The sequence below is a fragment of the Arachis hypogaea genome, chromosome 17 (assembly GCF_003086295.3).
Source record: "Arachis hypogaea cultivar Tifrunner chromosome 17, arahy.Tifrunner.gnm2.J5K5, whole genome shotgun sequence".
In the NCBI taxonomy this organism is placed as follows: domain Eukaryota; kingdom Viridiplantae; phylum Streptophyta; class Magnoliopsida; order Fabales; family Fabaceae; genus Arachis; species Arachis hypogaea.
The window spans coordinates 18358722-18374774 of record NC_092052.1 but is presented as its reverse complement, the minus strand read 5'-3'; the positions used below and the strand labels follow the sequence as shown (position 1 = coordinate 18374774).

At 35.3% G+C, this 16053-nt stretch overlaps 2 protein-coding genes across 10 annotated transcripts; one reads left to right on the top strand and one right to left on the bottom strand.

The window, feature by feature from the left end:
- Positions 1-320: 320 nt before the first annotated feature.
- Positions 321-10088, top strand: LOC112764925 (arginine--tRNA ligase, chloroplastic/mitochondrial). Of its 2 annotated transcripts, none has more exons than XM_025810765.3 (18): positions 321-617; positions 1238-1311; positions 1523-1671; positions 1819-1894; positions 2024-2125; positions 2327-2542; positions 3115-3195; positions 3818-3901; positions 3996-4100; positions 4766-4944; positions 5188-5272; positions 5544-5730; positions 5900-5969; positions 7365-7434; positions 8776-8865; positions 9164-9232; positions 9340-9441; positions 9809-10088. In XM_025810765.3, the coding sequence occupies exons 1-18, from the start codon at positions 521-523 to the stop codon at positions 9917-9919; spliced, it is 1947 nt and encodes a 648-aa protein (XP_025666550.1). In that variant the 5' UTR covers positions 321-520; the 3' UTR covers positions 9920-10088. The 2 variants fall into 2 exon arrangements, with proteins under 2 accessions (XP_025666550.1, XP_025666552.1); XM_025810767.3 differs by having other exon boundaries at positions 396-617; positions 1234-1311.
- Positions 10089-12796: 2708 nt separating this feature from the next.
- LOC112764518 (protein LEAD-SENSITIVE 1) lies at positions 12797-15535 on the bottom strand. Of its 8 annotated transcripts, none has more exons than XM_029294536.2 (3): positions 15400-15517; positions 15048-15210; positions 12797-13673 (listed from the first exon to the last, which is right to left on the bottom strand). In XM_029294536.2, the coding sequence occupies exons 2-3, from the start codon at positions 15139-15141 to the stop codon at positions 12964-12966; spliced, it is 804 nt and encodes a 267-aa protein (XP_029150369.1). In that variant the 5' UTR covers positions 15142-15210; positions 15400-15517; the 3' UTR covers positions 12797-12963. The 8 variants fall into 8 exon arrangements, with proteins under 8 accessions (XP_029150369.1, XP_072078633.1, XP_072078629.1 ...); XM_072222532.1 differs by having other exon boundaries at positions 15074-15210; positions 15400-15469; XM_072222528.1 differs by having other exon boundaries at positions 12797-13693; positions 15400-15447.
- Positions 15536-16053: the final 518 nt, after the last annotated feature.

Sequence of the window (16053 nt, the reverse complement as noted above, 5' to 3'; positions counted from 1 at the left end):
CGGCGACGTGGAACACCTTACAGGGCGGCGGCATGGTGGAGTTTTAGGTAGAAGACGAAGAAACTGCTAAATGTGGTTCGGATTGTCAAATTAACGTGTCATGTCAGCAAAACTTAAGGTCGTTAGTGACAGAATGGACGGAAGGACCAACGTGATTAATTTTAGATCTTTTAAGGTTGGTTTTAATTAATTTAATCTTTCGAGGATTAATTTGGAGATCAGACGATCTTTTAAGGACTAATTTGATTATTTACCCTTTATCATTCTCTTCAAAAAGTGGATCTAGGGTATATCTTGACTAATTAGACTATTAATACTCTACTTTGATATCCATTGTTCGATTGTACGGTGTTTGGTGCACCCTTTGATTACGTAGTGCGCTGAATAATCCTCTCATTGGTGTTTGTACTATGTAGCTTGTACATTGTAAACGTTTAGTGTTATTAACATCCAAAAAAAAAAAAAAAAAAAATGGAAAAAGGAAAAAAGAAGCAGGGATAGAAGCTGAAGAAGAAGTAAGATGTTAGGGTGCTTAACCTTTGTTGCGCCGTTTTCTCCATCTCCTCTTCTTTCCCTCCATCGCTTCTCTCCTCTCTCTGTTCCTTCTTCTCCCTCTGGTCAGCTCCCCTTCTCTTTCTCTCTCTTCAATTCTTTATTTCAATGTCTTTTCTTGTATTGCTTTCTTCATTTCCATTGTTATGCTTCTTCCCATATAGATATAGTTTACTTCAGTTCACGAAACACTGAATGTGAATCTGATTAGGTCTCCACATTTTTTGCTCCCAAGTCTCTACCTTATCCGCACTTTCATAATCCTGTATTATTAGCACTAATTTTTGTCTTTTTCTTTGTTCCTCAGTCATGTGATGTGCAAAAAATGTATCTTTAAGCTTTTTGAGGGGCCAAAGGGTTTGCATACTTGAATTACCTTTTTTATTTTTCTGTGACATTTTTTTAATGCAGCATTTTTATATTTTGGATGTCAAGGATATTATTTTATTATGTTATTTTAGGTAATGTTATGATGATTATAGTACAGCTTGAATTCTGTCACTATATTATAGGTTGGTTTAGGAAGTGCTTCATTTTGCTATTAGGGTCTTTAATGTGACAAGTTATATTTTCTGCCATGATGGTATAAGATTGCTTCCTTTTAGTATAAAAAATATTATAGTTAGGTCCTGTGTCAATAACACGAGACAATTTTGTTTGAATGTTGTTGCTGTTGTGTAGACAGGTTTATTGAAGCTTGCATCGCGTAGATTTTCTATAACAGCAACTAAAGCAGAATCGTTGTCAACTATGGCAGTTGTAAGTTAATTGAATTCTCATTTCATCAAATAAGAAAACCTACTTGTTTTAAGCAAGTGGTTTGTTTTCCTTTGCTAATTTGTAACACATTTCTTGAGAGGCAAAATTCATGCACCATAAGAAAATGGGTTAGTGTAGCATCACAGAATATCCTAAGATGCTCTTTGTAATAGAGAGTGATCAAAGACTATGCTCCTATGATTGGATCCAGGATGCGGAAAATGTTGGCAGCGTTAAAAGGCAGTTGGCGCTGCTGTTTGAGGTATCTCTGAGGACAACTGTGCCAAGCGAGCCAGATGTAGCGCCATTAGTTGAACCTTGCGCTGCAAAATCTGGGGTTAAATTTGGTGATTACCAGTGGTAAGTTAAATAATTTTTCTCGTTGGCCAACATATACCATGAGGCTGTAATTGGCATTGTAAATATCAGCAGAAGACTTGTAAATTAATGTCTTCAGGACATTTTTTCTTTCTAAGAAAGCTAACCAATTAGTTTTTTCCTTTGTAGTAACAATGCAATGGGTATATGGTCTAAGATAAAAGGAAAACAAGCAGAATTTAAGGGTCCCCCATCTGTTGGGCAGGTATGATAAGGGAAATTTCCTATACTTCTTCATGCTCTGCCAATGTGTATTTCTTTTAAAATTCTCATACGAATTATTTATTTTGGATTAAGATCTTGATTTGCTCGAGTGAAATGATAATCTTTGTAGGCAATCATGAAGAATCTACCCCCATCTGATATTATAGAGTCGTGCTCTGTAGCTGGTCCTGGATTTGTGAATGTTGTCTTGTCAAGGAATTGGATAGCACAGGTGACTGCATTTTCAACCTTCTAGTTTAAAAGAAGTATTCATCTTGTGCCCGAGTCTCCTTACACCCCCCTGTTTTCCATGGGTTCTGGGAGAGGTTTTTCGGTCTGGAAGTTTCTATACTAGAAAGATAATATTTCACTTTGTTTGGGTATCTTATTCAAGAATTATATAGTAATTAACAGGAAACAACTTATCCTGCAGAGATTACAACGGATGTTAATTGATGGTATTGATACATGGGCGCCAAGGCTTCCACTAAAGAGGGCTGTGGTTGATTTTTCCTCACCCAATATTGCAAAGGAAATGCATGTTGGTCACCTGAGATCTACCATTATTGGGGACACATTGGCCCGTATGCTTGAATTTTCACATGTGGATGTTCTTCGACGAAATCATGTTGGTGATTGGGGAACACAGGTAGATTTAATTTGCAAAGTTGTTGTTTTCTTGTGTCATCAAATTGAAACTAGTGCATGTTTATTTGTGATTAAATCTTTGCTATATGTTATCAAGCTTTTTTTCCCCTCTCATTTTAATAATGGCTCTGGGAAATCATTTAACTTGACTAGCTTTGGTTCATTAGCAGTTACTTGGTGGCTTGGTAACCAATTAGTAATTATATTTAGAACCATGACTGTTTTAAGTTGCTTTCCTAGATATACCCTTCATGATCAATAAACTTTAAGAGTTAGCTTAGGAGAAATAAGGTATTTTGTGCGATCTCTGTTATTCTTCTTTGTTGTGTAATTTTACAGTAACCTAAGATACTGCTCCTTCTGTGTGCTGGCAGAGGGGGAGGGAGAGAAGGAGAGGGAGGGAGGGGGGGGGGGTAGAAATAGTTTAGATATTGAGCTATTTGACTATTTCATCTTTTAGCTGAATTAGCAGTGTACATTGATTTGTTATAGGGATATCCATATGACATATTTGCTAGAATAATATTACATTACATCACCAAATGGCTCAAAGTCTAAACATTTGTTTTGCAGTTCGGAATGCTGATTGAATTCCTCTTTGAAAAATTTCCAAACCCAGAGGATGTCAACGAAGCAGCCATTGGAGATCTTCAGGTTAGTAAATATATTAAACTGAACTTTATACCATTTGTTTTCATGTAGGTTTTTTGTTTTTTGTTGGTATTTCTTCATTCAGATTTTATTTGATTTTATTTTATTTTCCTGCATATCATTCTAATTTGTTAATTTTTGTGTGGAAGTAAAAGGAACCTATGCTTTCCCAGGTTATGTAAGAGTTAGTTTGCCACAATTGCTATTGAACTTCCATGGACAAAGGCCTTAAATAAAAGTGATTAGTTATCTTTGCATGGGGTGTGGCAAATAGGTATATGATGTTTGAGGACTCAATTTTATAATTCTATTGTCACCTTTTTTCATGGATAACTTCAAAATAGAAAGAAGGTCAAGGGTGAGGCAATCGCTTGGGTCATGTTCAATCATTAACATTTCTCTTTATCAATTACTGCAGATTACCCCTTCAACATGGAAATGATAATGTTTATTGGTCTTGAGGGATAATATTCTCATTGAGTGTTGCTTGTTTTATCTTTGTTATTCTGTCTCACATATATAGTTGATGATTTTATTTATTTAAATTTACTTATTTTGTTTCACGAGAAAAATGGATTATTATCAGTGATTCTAAAATTAATCTTATCTGGTGAATTTCGTTCAGACATTCTATAAAGCATCCAAAGTGAGATTTGACAGTGATCCCGAATTTAAGCAAAGGGCTCAACAGGCTGTTGTCCGGCTTCAGGTAAATTGTATCTTGATTTTTCCTGTGTTCTATGTTCATGAGATGTTGTGGAACCTGCTTTTGAATTTTATGCATGTAAAATTTTTTATTTCAGGGTGGAGAAACCAGGTATCGCGACGCATGGAAACAAATTTGTGAAATAAGTAGAACCGAATTCCACAGAGTCTATGAACGCCTTGGAGTTCACTTGGAGGAAAAGGTAAAGATTCTAGGTTCCTCTTTTAGTTACTTTGTTAACCAATGATATCTAATCTTTTCTGCCTCCAAATTGAATACCCCAAGGCATCATAGAGCTACAGATAATTTTATGGTGTATCGTGGCTTATTATTTATTGGGTATGTTAGAAATTTTTGTAGGTGGTATGCTTTTTATTCAATTCATGATGTCAGTTAAAGTTCTGTCTGGATCTGCTATTTCTTTATCCATTAACTTCTATCTTTGCTCTTGTTCTATTATGACCGACAGTTTTGAGTTTTATTTTAACTTTTTCCAAATTGGCATTGGGTACCTGCTCAGCTTTTCTCTTGCCCATAAGATGCTTGGTAACTTTGGTGTTTTCTGTTGGAATTATATTCTCAAGTAAAATTGAAATAAGGTTTTTGTATGAAATAGAATTCCTCTTTGGTTGATTGGTTTACAAGCTTTAGCATTTCCAGTGAAAATCCTTAATATTGTAGCTGACAGAGCAATGTTTATGACCTGAGTTAGTCTTCAGTTAACTGTCATAATGCCATTAGTTGCTGCATAAATTATTGCAATGAACCAGTAATATATTGAGTTTATTTTAGGTAAATAAAGGTTTTTTACCTGCATCAGTAAATGTGACTTTTTTATGTTGTACTGAATGATGTATTTGGTCACAGGGAGAGAGCTTCTATAATCCATATATCCCTGGGGTTTTGGAGGAACTGAATAAAAAAGGAATGATTGAAGATAGTGAGGGTGCTCGGGTGATATTTCTTAAGGATGTAAACATACCGCTTATTGTTGTGAAGAGTGACGGTGGCTACAACTATGCTTCAACTGATCTTTCAGCACTTTGGTCTGTTTACTGTCCTTAGTTGTTTGGACATATTTTTGAGAATTTGATAGTTGCTACTCTTGAGTGGTCAAATTTTATTAGCAAATACTATTTCAACTTTAGTTATTATTTATATCTTGGATGTTTCATATAAATTTTGGAAATCTACTTCTATCTGCATTTTTATCCCTGAGCAGAATTGGAAATATATTGACTGGGGGAACCTATTCCATTTTGGTTGTCTCTGTTACTTGAACCATGTAGGTATCGGATAAATGAAGAGAAGGCTGAATGGATTATATACGTCACAGATGTTGGGCAGCAGCAACACTTTGATATGGTTTTCAAGGTATGTTACAATTAATGATGTTCATGGTATCTTGTAGTTCCTTGATCTTATTGTTAATACCAGAACCCTTTCTACTTGTTTTTGCTGGCAGCAAGTCATTGTTCTTTATTTAAAGAGTATTTGTCTGGACGATTTCATCCTAACCATTTCCAACCTCAGTGTCCTCTTTGACTTTGTTTTATTATTTTTGAAATCAATTTTTAAAATGAAAGAATAATTTTTCATGGCAATGAGTGAAAATGTAAGACATCTGCTTCAATTTCCATTTCAGGCTGCTAAGCGTGCTGGTTGGCTGCCAGCTGATGATAGTTTATACCCAAAAGCTACTCATGTAGGTTTCGGCCTTGTTCTTGGGGAAGATGGAAAACGATTTCGGACTCGCAACACTGAAGTGGTTAGATTGGTTGATTTGCTTGACGAAGCCAAGAATCGCAGTAAAACTGCCCTTCTTGAACGTGGTAAAGTACCCATTGTGCAATTTTGACTTCTTCCTTATCCACACGCAAGCGTCTGTGGCATGTATTTCTGCTTAAGATCTGTGAATGCATTCCTTTATTTTATTCCCATTGGGTCAGATTTCATGCACCAGCTTTAACTTTCCAAACCCTATGTCTTGGAATCTTTCAGATACGGCTAAAGAGTGGCCTGAGGAGGAGGTTGAGAAAACATCAGAGGCAGTGGGCTATGGTGCTGTTAAGTAAGCTTATCTCACACTAATTATTCCCCTTCTATTTCAAATAAACATGATGTATACAATGGTGTAGTTTATACCATACTTTTGTTTTAATTTGGAGAAAGATGTATTTGCTAGCGAAGTCCCATGACGGAATTTTTGAAATTGTTATATGTGGTTTGCTTAAAATCTTTTGCTAATTCTATGAGGTTTTTGCTTATTAATGCTAACTGCTAGGTAGGGGTGTTCATGGTTCAGTTTTTTCATAAACTAAACTGAAACTGCACTGAACCAAACTGCTTTGTCACATAAGAAACTGGTTTTAAACCAGTTTATAATACAATCCACCAGTTTTAATTGAAAAAAACCAGTTTAATCTAGTTTATAGGCTAAAACTAGTTTTAACATACAAAAAATTAGGTTTTACATCCCCTCTCTCTCTCTCTCTCGCCCTTCTCTCTGCCCCTCTCTCCTCTCTCCCTCTTCTCTCTCTTCCCCTCTATCCCTCTCCTCTCTCCCTTCTCTCTCTCTCTACCTCTTTCTCCCCCTCCCCTCTCTTCCCCTCCTCTCTCTCTCTTCCTCTCTCTCGCCCTCTTCTCTCTTGCTCTTTCTCTCCTCTCTCCCCATCCTCTCTCCCTCTCTTCTCCCTTTCTCTCCCTCTCTCTCATCTTCTTTCTCTTCCCCTCTCTCCCCTTTCTCTTTCTCTCCTTTCTCTGTTCCTCTGAGGGAGAGAGAGAGAGAGAAAGAGAGAGAGGGAGGAGAGAAAGAGAGAGAAGGAATAGAAAGAGGTAGAGACAGAGAGAAGGGAGAGAGAGGAGGGGAAGGAGAGAGAGAAGGGAGAGAAGGGAGAGAGAGAGGTGGGGGGAGAGAGGGGAGAGAGGGGAGAGAGAGAGGTGGGGGGAGAGAGGAAGAGGGAGAGAGAGAAGGGAGAGAGAGGAGGGGAGAGAGAAGGGAGCGAGAGGAGGGGCACAAAAGGGAAGGGGAGAGGGAGAGAAAGCGAGAGGAGGGGGAGAGTATGTAAAAACTAAAAACTAAAAACTAATTTTGGAGTTTGAATAAAATCAATTTTATTTGGTTTAAAACCACCTAAACCATAAAAACTGGTTTTTATAAAAATTATAGTTTCATTTGAGTTTTTTATTTGAAAAAAACTGGTTTATTTAAAACAATTTCAGTTTAGTTTAGTTAAACCAGTTTTTTTGAACACCCCTACTGCTAGGTAAATAAATTGCAACAATAGTAAATCTTATCAGGTTGATGCCTTTATGTAATTTGCTTTTCCAAACTAGCTGTTATATTTTTATTCTGCAGTTATGGTTCTGCTTTGACTTGACAAATTTTTCAGTTATATTTAGCTTATGCAACTGGAATTCTGAATGAGATGTTGCCTTGTAACACCATATTGTTGTGTCTTTACAGGTATGCTGACTTAAAGAACAACAGACTAACAAACTACACCTTCAACTTTGATCAGATGCTTAATGATAAGGTATTTAAGTAAATTTTCTTTCTTTTTTTTTTTCTAGTGACCGTTGTTTATGGTAGGGCAAGAGTTTGAGCTATAAATGAGGACAGTGGTGGGGTTATGGCTAGAAATGAGTCTGAAAAATTAAGAAAGAGTTGTTGTCCTAGCACCTAGGCTCCGTTTGTTTAGTGTATACCATGAGACATGGACACAGAGACATAGACTATATAGACATAGACACAAAATACATGTATACATGATTTATGTTTAGCAAAGAACATACATAAAACACATAAAATTTTAAAAAGTCAATAATACCCTCATCATCTACCTTTATCACCATCACCGCTATCTATATTTTTGCATCAACCGCTACACTGATTCTTTTCTTCCATCTCCATTCATAACAAAAAATTACCCAGATAACAAAAATTTCAGTAATTTCAACAACAAATTCAATACATATCTTCCTAATTAAACAGCAAGTAATTAATTGGCATGATTCCCATTTTGAATCCTTGTGTCAATTTTAAGTTGTTGAAGAGCGACGATGAACGAATGGAATATCGTAGTTTTGCAGCTGAGAAATTAAAAAATTAATTGGAAGGTGGGATATTTCAACGGCGTAGAAGCCAACGGAAAGAAATTGTCCATAGCATTCAGACTATAAATTTTATTTTTTTCTAAAAATAGCACAGATTAATAATAAAAAACAAAGAAAAAATAGAACTTTATTAAAAGGGCAAATAGAAGGATGAACAGAGATGAAGACACAAGTCGCAGATCTGGAGATTTGGAAGAAGAAAGAACAATTTGGAGAGTATGAGGAGGAAGTGAGGCAGTGGCAGTGGCAGAGGCACTTCAGTGGAGGAGGTTGGTTGGCCATGAAGAGAGAAGAAACAGAAGTTGAAATTGGGAGAAGGGAGGGGAGAAGAGATTCTGCTTGGTTGGCCATGAAGAGAGAAGAGACGGAAGTTGAAATTGGGAGAAGGGAGGGGAGAAGAGATGAAGAGATTTGGAGATTGATGAGAGGAGAGGACAAAAATAAAAATATAGAAATAAAACAAGGATAAAATTGTCAAAATAATCAGAGTCTCAATATTAATTTGTGTCTCAAGTTATTAGAGGTACACTGAATACATGTAATTTGTGTCAATCTGTGTACCAGCGTGTCCTTCAAAATTGTGTGTCTCAACAACCAAACAGAGGACGTGTGTCAGCGTGTCTCTGTCTTGTGTAGACACACCTACTAACCAAATACTACCCTATATATTTTTGAAACTCTTGTTGGCAACTGTTCAACTTCACTTTCTTCCCTCCAAAAGCTAATCAATCTATACTTACCTTATTGAACTTGTGAAACAGGGTAATACCGCAGTTTATTTGCTGTATGCACATGCTAGGATCTGTTCTATCATCCGGAAATCTGGAAAAGACATAGAAGAAGTAAAGAAAGTAAGTTTATTTTTTTCCTGGGCTTTATATTTACCAGTTTATTAAATATGTAGTGTGTTGTGTTAATATAAAAACACTAATAGTTGTTCTAGTTATTATGTGTTGAGTTTTTGCATGTGTCGAGGGTTTGCTTTCTGCCATGATGTAAATTGTACAATTCAATTAAGCACTGCTCTGTTATGATACGACACTGATACGATTCAATTTTTTTAGGCGTTTATATACAGTCAGTTAGCTAAAGATCGAATTCTCCATAATTCTTACTATTTGTTTTATGTTTATCAATTCCTTGGGACAGAATGCTAAAATTGCATTGGATCATGAAGATGAGCGCGCTCTGGGGCTTCATTTGCTACAATTTTCTGAGGTACGACACATGAATATGGTACTAGTAATATTTATAATCATAACTTTTTTACTGGAGCTCTACAATCTTATGCTCATGTGCATGTTTGAACTGTTTTAATTTTTCAGGTTGTTGAGGAAGCATGCACCAATTTATTGCCCAATGTGTTGTGTGAATACCTTTATAATTTGTCAGAAATATTCACCAAAAAGTTTTATTCTAATTGTCAGGTATATTTCTAAATCAATCAGCTGAAGGTATATTTAAGTTTTTATGCAATTCATGATGAAGTATGCATAGAAAGTATTTGCCATTCTACCTGTTAATTATAGCATCATGTTGGAAAAAGATCCTCTAAAGTAAGGAGATTGGTAAAGTGATGAAGTGAGAGGTTAATCACTATTGAATTTGTAACTCCTATCATGTGTGCGCTCTACTATCTTAATTTAAGAGTGATTAGACATATACTTTTTTACTTTATCAATTTCTTCACTTTAGAGGAACTTGATCTAGATGAGGTGAGTTGACATGGTGTTCCACGCTTAAATATATATACAACATTTTCCTCGATTTAAGTAAACCGATTGTCATCGGCAGGTTGTTGGTTCGCCTGAGGAAGATAGTAGACTTTTGCTATGTGAAGCAACAGCAATTGTGATGAGAAAGTGCTTCTATCTCCTTGGAATTGTACCTGTTTACAAGATATGAACCATAAAAGGGATGGTCAATTACGATTTTTTGCAACTACCATTTTTGTTTTACTAAAAAGTTTAGGGAGTTAAATTCATAATTATGACAAATTGTATCTTGCCCTCACCCTTTTTGTTTATGCATTTGAGATGAAAATAGTAAAACAGTTAGTTAATGCTTGATAGTATATCATACTTGCAATTTGTTTGGTTTACCAGGGAAACAAGAAATTACGCCTATGCGGATAAAAAGTTAAAAACCAACATAACGCTATTTCAAAACACTGCTTTTTCATATTAACCATTCTTTGACTTATTTAAAGTATATTTAAAAAAATGAAATTAGCTTAAGTTGCTTAATATAGAATTATTTTATTCAAAAGCCAAAAGAAAAAAAAGTTGGTTTCAAAAAGATTTATAAAGTGACTAAAATAAAGAAGAATTTTTTCATTCTATTTGTATAAACATTTCAAAAATAATTCATTGTTATTATCACTTTAAATCCTATCAAAATACTAATAGATGATGAATATCTTCTCAAACTCTAATTTTTTCTGCATTTTAATAAAAAAAAACTGGTTTCATATAAATATAGAATTATAGAAATATCAAGATGATGTGGAGTGAGAAAAAGACCACAATATAATAAATTTTTATAAATTAATATTTCTTTATTTTTGTTTTTAATTTTATTATCATTTAACTACTTATTTTTTTAAATTTGTTTACAACAATAATATCCTAAAAGTTCGCCACATACATTTTCTTTATATGTTATCACTTTTATTAGTAATTTTTTATTTATAATGGTGGATAATATTAAATTACTTTTAAATTTTTTTTAAAACAAAAAGCTCAACACAAGGTGGAGTATCAACGAAAAAATACTAAACAGATAAAATAAACTAATTCCTAATTATCTTTGACAAAAGTCATCAACACCTAAAAGATTAAAATATCACTCCACTTTTTGTAATTCTTAATCAACTTGTTGACTATCCCTGCAATACATTATTCTTGATTTCTGAAGATTTTGTCATTCCTTTTCAATTAAGTGCTCCAAATGATAACAATAAAATCTAACTCACCAACATTCTATCAATTCGACTACATGATTGACCTTTGAACCACGTAAACTTACAGTCATTCAGCTCTTTATCCACCAGTTCCATAATGCTGACACACTAGCGCCTTTCCTTTCTTCCAACTGCACAATCTCATTGAAGACACCCATGTAGCAAAGAAGAACTTGACATATTCCCGATAAAAAACTCAACTATTCCCACACAGCAAGCTTTTCTTCCCTGGTATGCACACCATATACCAAGCAAACCGCACAAATAAAAATTATTGTTTGTCAATTTTCCTTCTATACACAACAATCTCTCTCTTTTGTAACAATTACTCAACTTAAACATCGTAACATCCCACATTATTAATAAACCTCCAGAAGCACACCTTCCGATCCCACAAATTCTAAACCCGCATCATTACTCCAAAATTGCACTACATCAAATTTAGTAATCACCTCCTTCTTTGTCTCTATCAATCCTAACATATTCATATTATTTTTACGTTTAAATTTTTACCATTTTTCACTTTTCTAACACCCCCTAAACCCCTCATATTAGACAAACTAAAATCATTTAAAAACTTTATTATACACCTTATTTCGGTTTTTGGGGCGGCTCCTTCTTACTTTCTCTTTCTGTTTTGCTTGCCTTCTTTTTTGTGCCAATACTTCATTTTGAGTTTGGAGAATAGTCATAATGTCCTCATCCTCGTCATATAAAACAGCTCTTGATTCGATAGTCAGATTCCAAGCAGTCCTATTTTCAGCCATATCTTTATCCCAACTTCCTCCGTACTCATCTTGATTAGTTTCACAGTCTGCATCCTACTCTGAGTCCCTCGAATATTCCATGTTCCTTACAACCCTTCATCATCCAACCCAGTTTCCTGCACCATTGTATTCTCATCTTCTAAATCTGAATCATGCACTGCATCACCCCTCATCAGACATATGCCAACATACTACTTACCACTCCCGTCTAAACTAGCGTGGGTCTCATTAACTACACTTGGTGAAATATTTTCCTCCGTTATACTGTTTGAATAATTCTCCGCACCTCCGCCAATTTTCTTTCCGGCTTGATTTTGCTCGTCGGGTGCATCAGGGACTTCACACTCCTCCCTGCCCTCCACGCCATCAAGCTCAGTACGGACATAATCACCTTCGCTACCAGCAGCTGACTTTCACACTGCTCCCAGATCTGCCTCATCAGCGCTGTTCACCGTGGTCATCATGTTCTTTCAGTCCATTTGACAAAAGCTCGAGGATAGAAATATTGGAAGATACAAATATATTTATATGATGGGATTCATAATATAGATATAGTGATAAGTAAAATATGTGTTCTGAGATAAAATTTGTACAATTTTCTATCTATTCAAATACTGAAAATTAAAAGACACACATATATGCTTTTGTATCATATCTTTGTACTTCTATCCAAAACACCCACTAACCATAACGTTAATATGTGATGTTAACTCGCTCGGTTACCAAGCATGTTCTGATAACTTTTTTACATCAACCGCAGACATCAAAGTACTGGATAGAATAAAATCCTTGTAAAGAAGCCTAGTTGTGTAGATTTTGGCCTTGCTAGAATTTTTTTTTTTTTAATATGGGAACTAGAATTGTTGTTAATCACATGTTGGCTGTCATAATCGACAGGATATGGCTTCTGGCTTGGCATGCTCTCCATAACTTTCTAGATCACTTTTTTGTATTTATATATCTTATGTGACTTTATGTAGAACAGGTGAATCTACCACAAAATTGTAAAACTCCATTTAGTAAAAAGTAAACGTAACATCTTATACTACTACATGGACAATAATGTTTGATATATATCACATTCAAAATGACAGAATGGTCTGTGAAGATCATCTTTACATTAAATCGGCAAGCAGACAGTAATGGAACTCCAATTGTTTAAGGAATTGACAACATATATTAAGCATAACATTCTATAAGGCAATTCTGTTGACCCAATGCTAATCGTTCTTGGCTGTGTCCTTGGGCATCTCAGCTGTCTTCTCTGGTTCATTTATGTTGCCTGTCATCTCCGGCTCACTTAAGCTATGAGAAGCCACAAGTGTTTCCACTGGAACTTTAGATACGTCACGACGTACTCCGATATCAGAAACCAATCGGCTAACACAGTACATGCCATAACCAACTGCGGCCAAACCACTCATACTCGTGGTCATAAAACGAAGTGGTGTAGAAACTACAGCACTAGCAGCAGCCAAGTAAGATGCTGCCTGTCCACTCCGGCCTACACTGAGATTTGTGAACACAAGCAGACCGGTTTTGCAGTAAATTGCAAAGTCTTCGCAGTTATTCTTGAAAATGTTATAACCGCCAAATCCCTTTTCAAGAAGAAATGAAGCACGGCGAAGGACATCTTCAGGTGGATCAGAAGCAGCAAGGGTACAGGTACCTCCTCGAGGTTTGGCAAGAAAAAAAGCAGCTGAGACACCATATTCAAAGAGGTATAGCTCACCACCATAAAGAAAACAATCCAAACACGACGAAATGACACCCTCATTCTTCGATAAGTCACCACACTTTGGGCAAGGATTGTCAAGATCACGAGCAGGAGAAGAACTAACGAGGAGACGGTCCAGAACAGTTCCTGTCCCAATTTCTTGTCCTGCTCCCCTGGTGAAGTGGGTCACCATTGCATCACCGACATATATTCCTGGTATCTTGCACAAAAAACTATTGACAATTTCAGTATAATAGACAAGTTAAAAAGAAACGATAGGTTCTAAGTCCATTAGTTTTTACCACATGCAGAAGCGCTAAATCTCCTAATACCATTTAGTTATATATTTCCATTGGTGTTGTAGAACAACACAGCACATTAAGATTGCAAAAACTGAAAGATTCATCAAATATTTGGTATATACCTTAAAACATCCAGAAGATGTGACATTGATTACTAAGAACAAAGTTTTGGATGTAGTCATGTAGAACATTGAATTACATCATAATATAACAGTGAAAGGGCACCAGCACAATCAAGTCAAACATCGAAGTTAGCAGAATTTTCATTAATTTCTCCCTACAGTTAAAGCGGTTATTTCCTTCTAGCTTCATAGGAGGACAGGAGCCATGTAGGCATTCATGGCTTGCAATTCCACATAAAACAAATCTATGAACAATCCACAGACTCATTAATATTAATCTCTGATACATGAAAACAATAGGCAAACATGAACTCAGGAAATGCATGAGGGTTGTAGATATTGATATCAAGTGGGAGTGAAAGAATCCCTCTTGTTGAGCAGCTGATATACTACCAGGAAAGAGTAAGAGTGTACATAGATGAGAGAGGAAGCGAACTTCTGAATTCTCATTTGATAGACTTGTCCATAGACTAGCATGTCTGATATTAGAAACAAACTCAATTCTCTCACCTAAATTTGATGATTCATCACCGCATCAGCCAACCTCGAAATATCTTTTTTACTGATAACCTAATATAATGTGGTATTCGTATAATGCTAACTGCTAAGTATTTGCGCATGGCAATGTCATTCATGAGTTTTGAAAGTAGTTTGATTTAAACTTTGAATCTCAACACTGTAGGACATGGGTAATATACATGCTCCCCAAACCAATTCAATGCTAAACATTGTCAATTACTCAAAAGAAACAGGACAGTGACCTACATTTTCGGTACCACACAAAGAGGTCACTTTGAAACTTAGGGAAACCTTTACAGATTCAAAACCTACAGTAACTATTATCATCCATTTGTGCCTCTCATTATTTGATTTATTTATAATCTCACTTCTCTCCAAGCTTCATGCTGGATCTCAATGAAGCACATACTCATGTGCCATAATTTCACAGCCAAAGTTAGGGAAATAAAAAAAGGTTGCCCAAATGAAATTGAGATTTTCTGATACAATAATAGAATGATTATTAAAAATAAAATGCATCATCGAAACCAGAAAGGGAATAATATAAAACAACAACAAAGTACCAAACACCAAAAGGGAACAGAAATGGAAGTAGAATTCGGGTTATGTAAAGACAAATTAATGAAGAAACTAAAAAAAGAGACCGTGATGTGCGTAGATGTAAGCTTGCCTCCATGAGTAAATGTGATCACCGGGTTTCAGTTGTTCTCTATCGATCTTATTCGAAAACACTCCCATTTCAAAACCTAAATTCCTCTTCTGTTCTGTACGATTCGTGTTTGTATGCAAATCAATCGCAATTCACAACTGCAACAACAACACAATCAAATTACAATCTGAAACCCTCTTTCTCTGTTTCTCTCTTCTGCGTAAGTTTGGAACCCCAATAAACGCAATGAAAATGGTTTTCCTTTGTGTTGTTTTGCTTTTACTCAACGCTTTTCGAGCATTCGAGAGAAGAAGAAGAGCAGAGAAAGGGAGAAGGAAGAATCTTACTTCATTATTCCGATTAATATTCCCATTCTCCCTACGCGAAAATGATTCTCTTTTAGTAATTGTCTCTCTTATCTATTAATTTTTCACATAAATTAATATTTTAATAAAGTCTTAAAATCTTTGAAACTAACACTGTAATTTATTTAGTATTTTGTAACTGTCTTTTAATAACTCATCATCCAATTGAATATTATAATGAGTAATTCTTCGTATACAAGTGTTTTTCTATACAAGTCATACAAGTTATTTTGTATTCACGCTATTTTCACCGTGTCTCTTTTTTTTTTTTTCGTGTTTCTTTTTTTTCTTCTTTTTCCGTGTCTCTTCTTCTTTTTTTTTTGTAATTTTTCTCTCTCCTTATTGTCATTATCAACACCACCTCTTCCTCTTTCTTTTTTATTGAAATTTCTTCTCCTGTTTTCGTTTTCTCTTTCTCCTTCATCAAAATTACCAGAAAAAACGAAGAAACATTATTCAAGGTATTTTACTGTTCTTCTAGATTTTTTTTAGATTGTCTATGTCATGTGCCTCATCCTTAACCAGCAAAACATTAAAAGATTTTAAGAAGAAATATACTGTCTCTCCCTATATTGGGTGTATTTCTTAAATCTTTTGGGTGTATTTCTGTAATCCTTTGGGTATATTTCTGTAATC

Coding starts and splice junctions, on each gene's coding strand:
- LOC112764925 (XM_025810765.3), top strand. CDS start 521: ATGTTAGGGTGCTTAACCTTTGTTGCGCCGTTTTCTCCATCTCCTCTT. Junction 3,196..3,817: donor CAGCCATTGGAGATCTTCAG/GTTAGTAAATAT, acceptor AATTTCGTTCAG/ACATTCTATAAAGCATCCAA. Junction 3,902..3,995: donor AGGCTGTTGTCCGGCTTCAG/GTAAATTGTATC, acceptor TTTTTATTTCAG/GGTGGAGAAACCAGGTATCG.
- LOC112764518 (XM_029294536.2), bottom strand. CDS start 15,141: ATGGGAGTGTTTTCGAATAAGATCGATAGAGAACAACTGAAACCCGGT. Junction 13,674..15,047: donor TTACATCTACGCACATCACG/GTCTCTTTTTTT, acceptor GCAAGATACCAG/GAATATATGTCGGTGATGCA.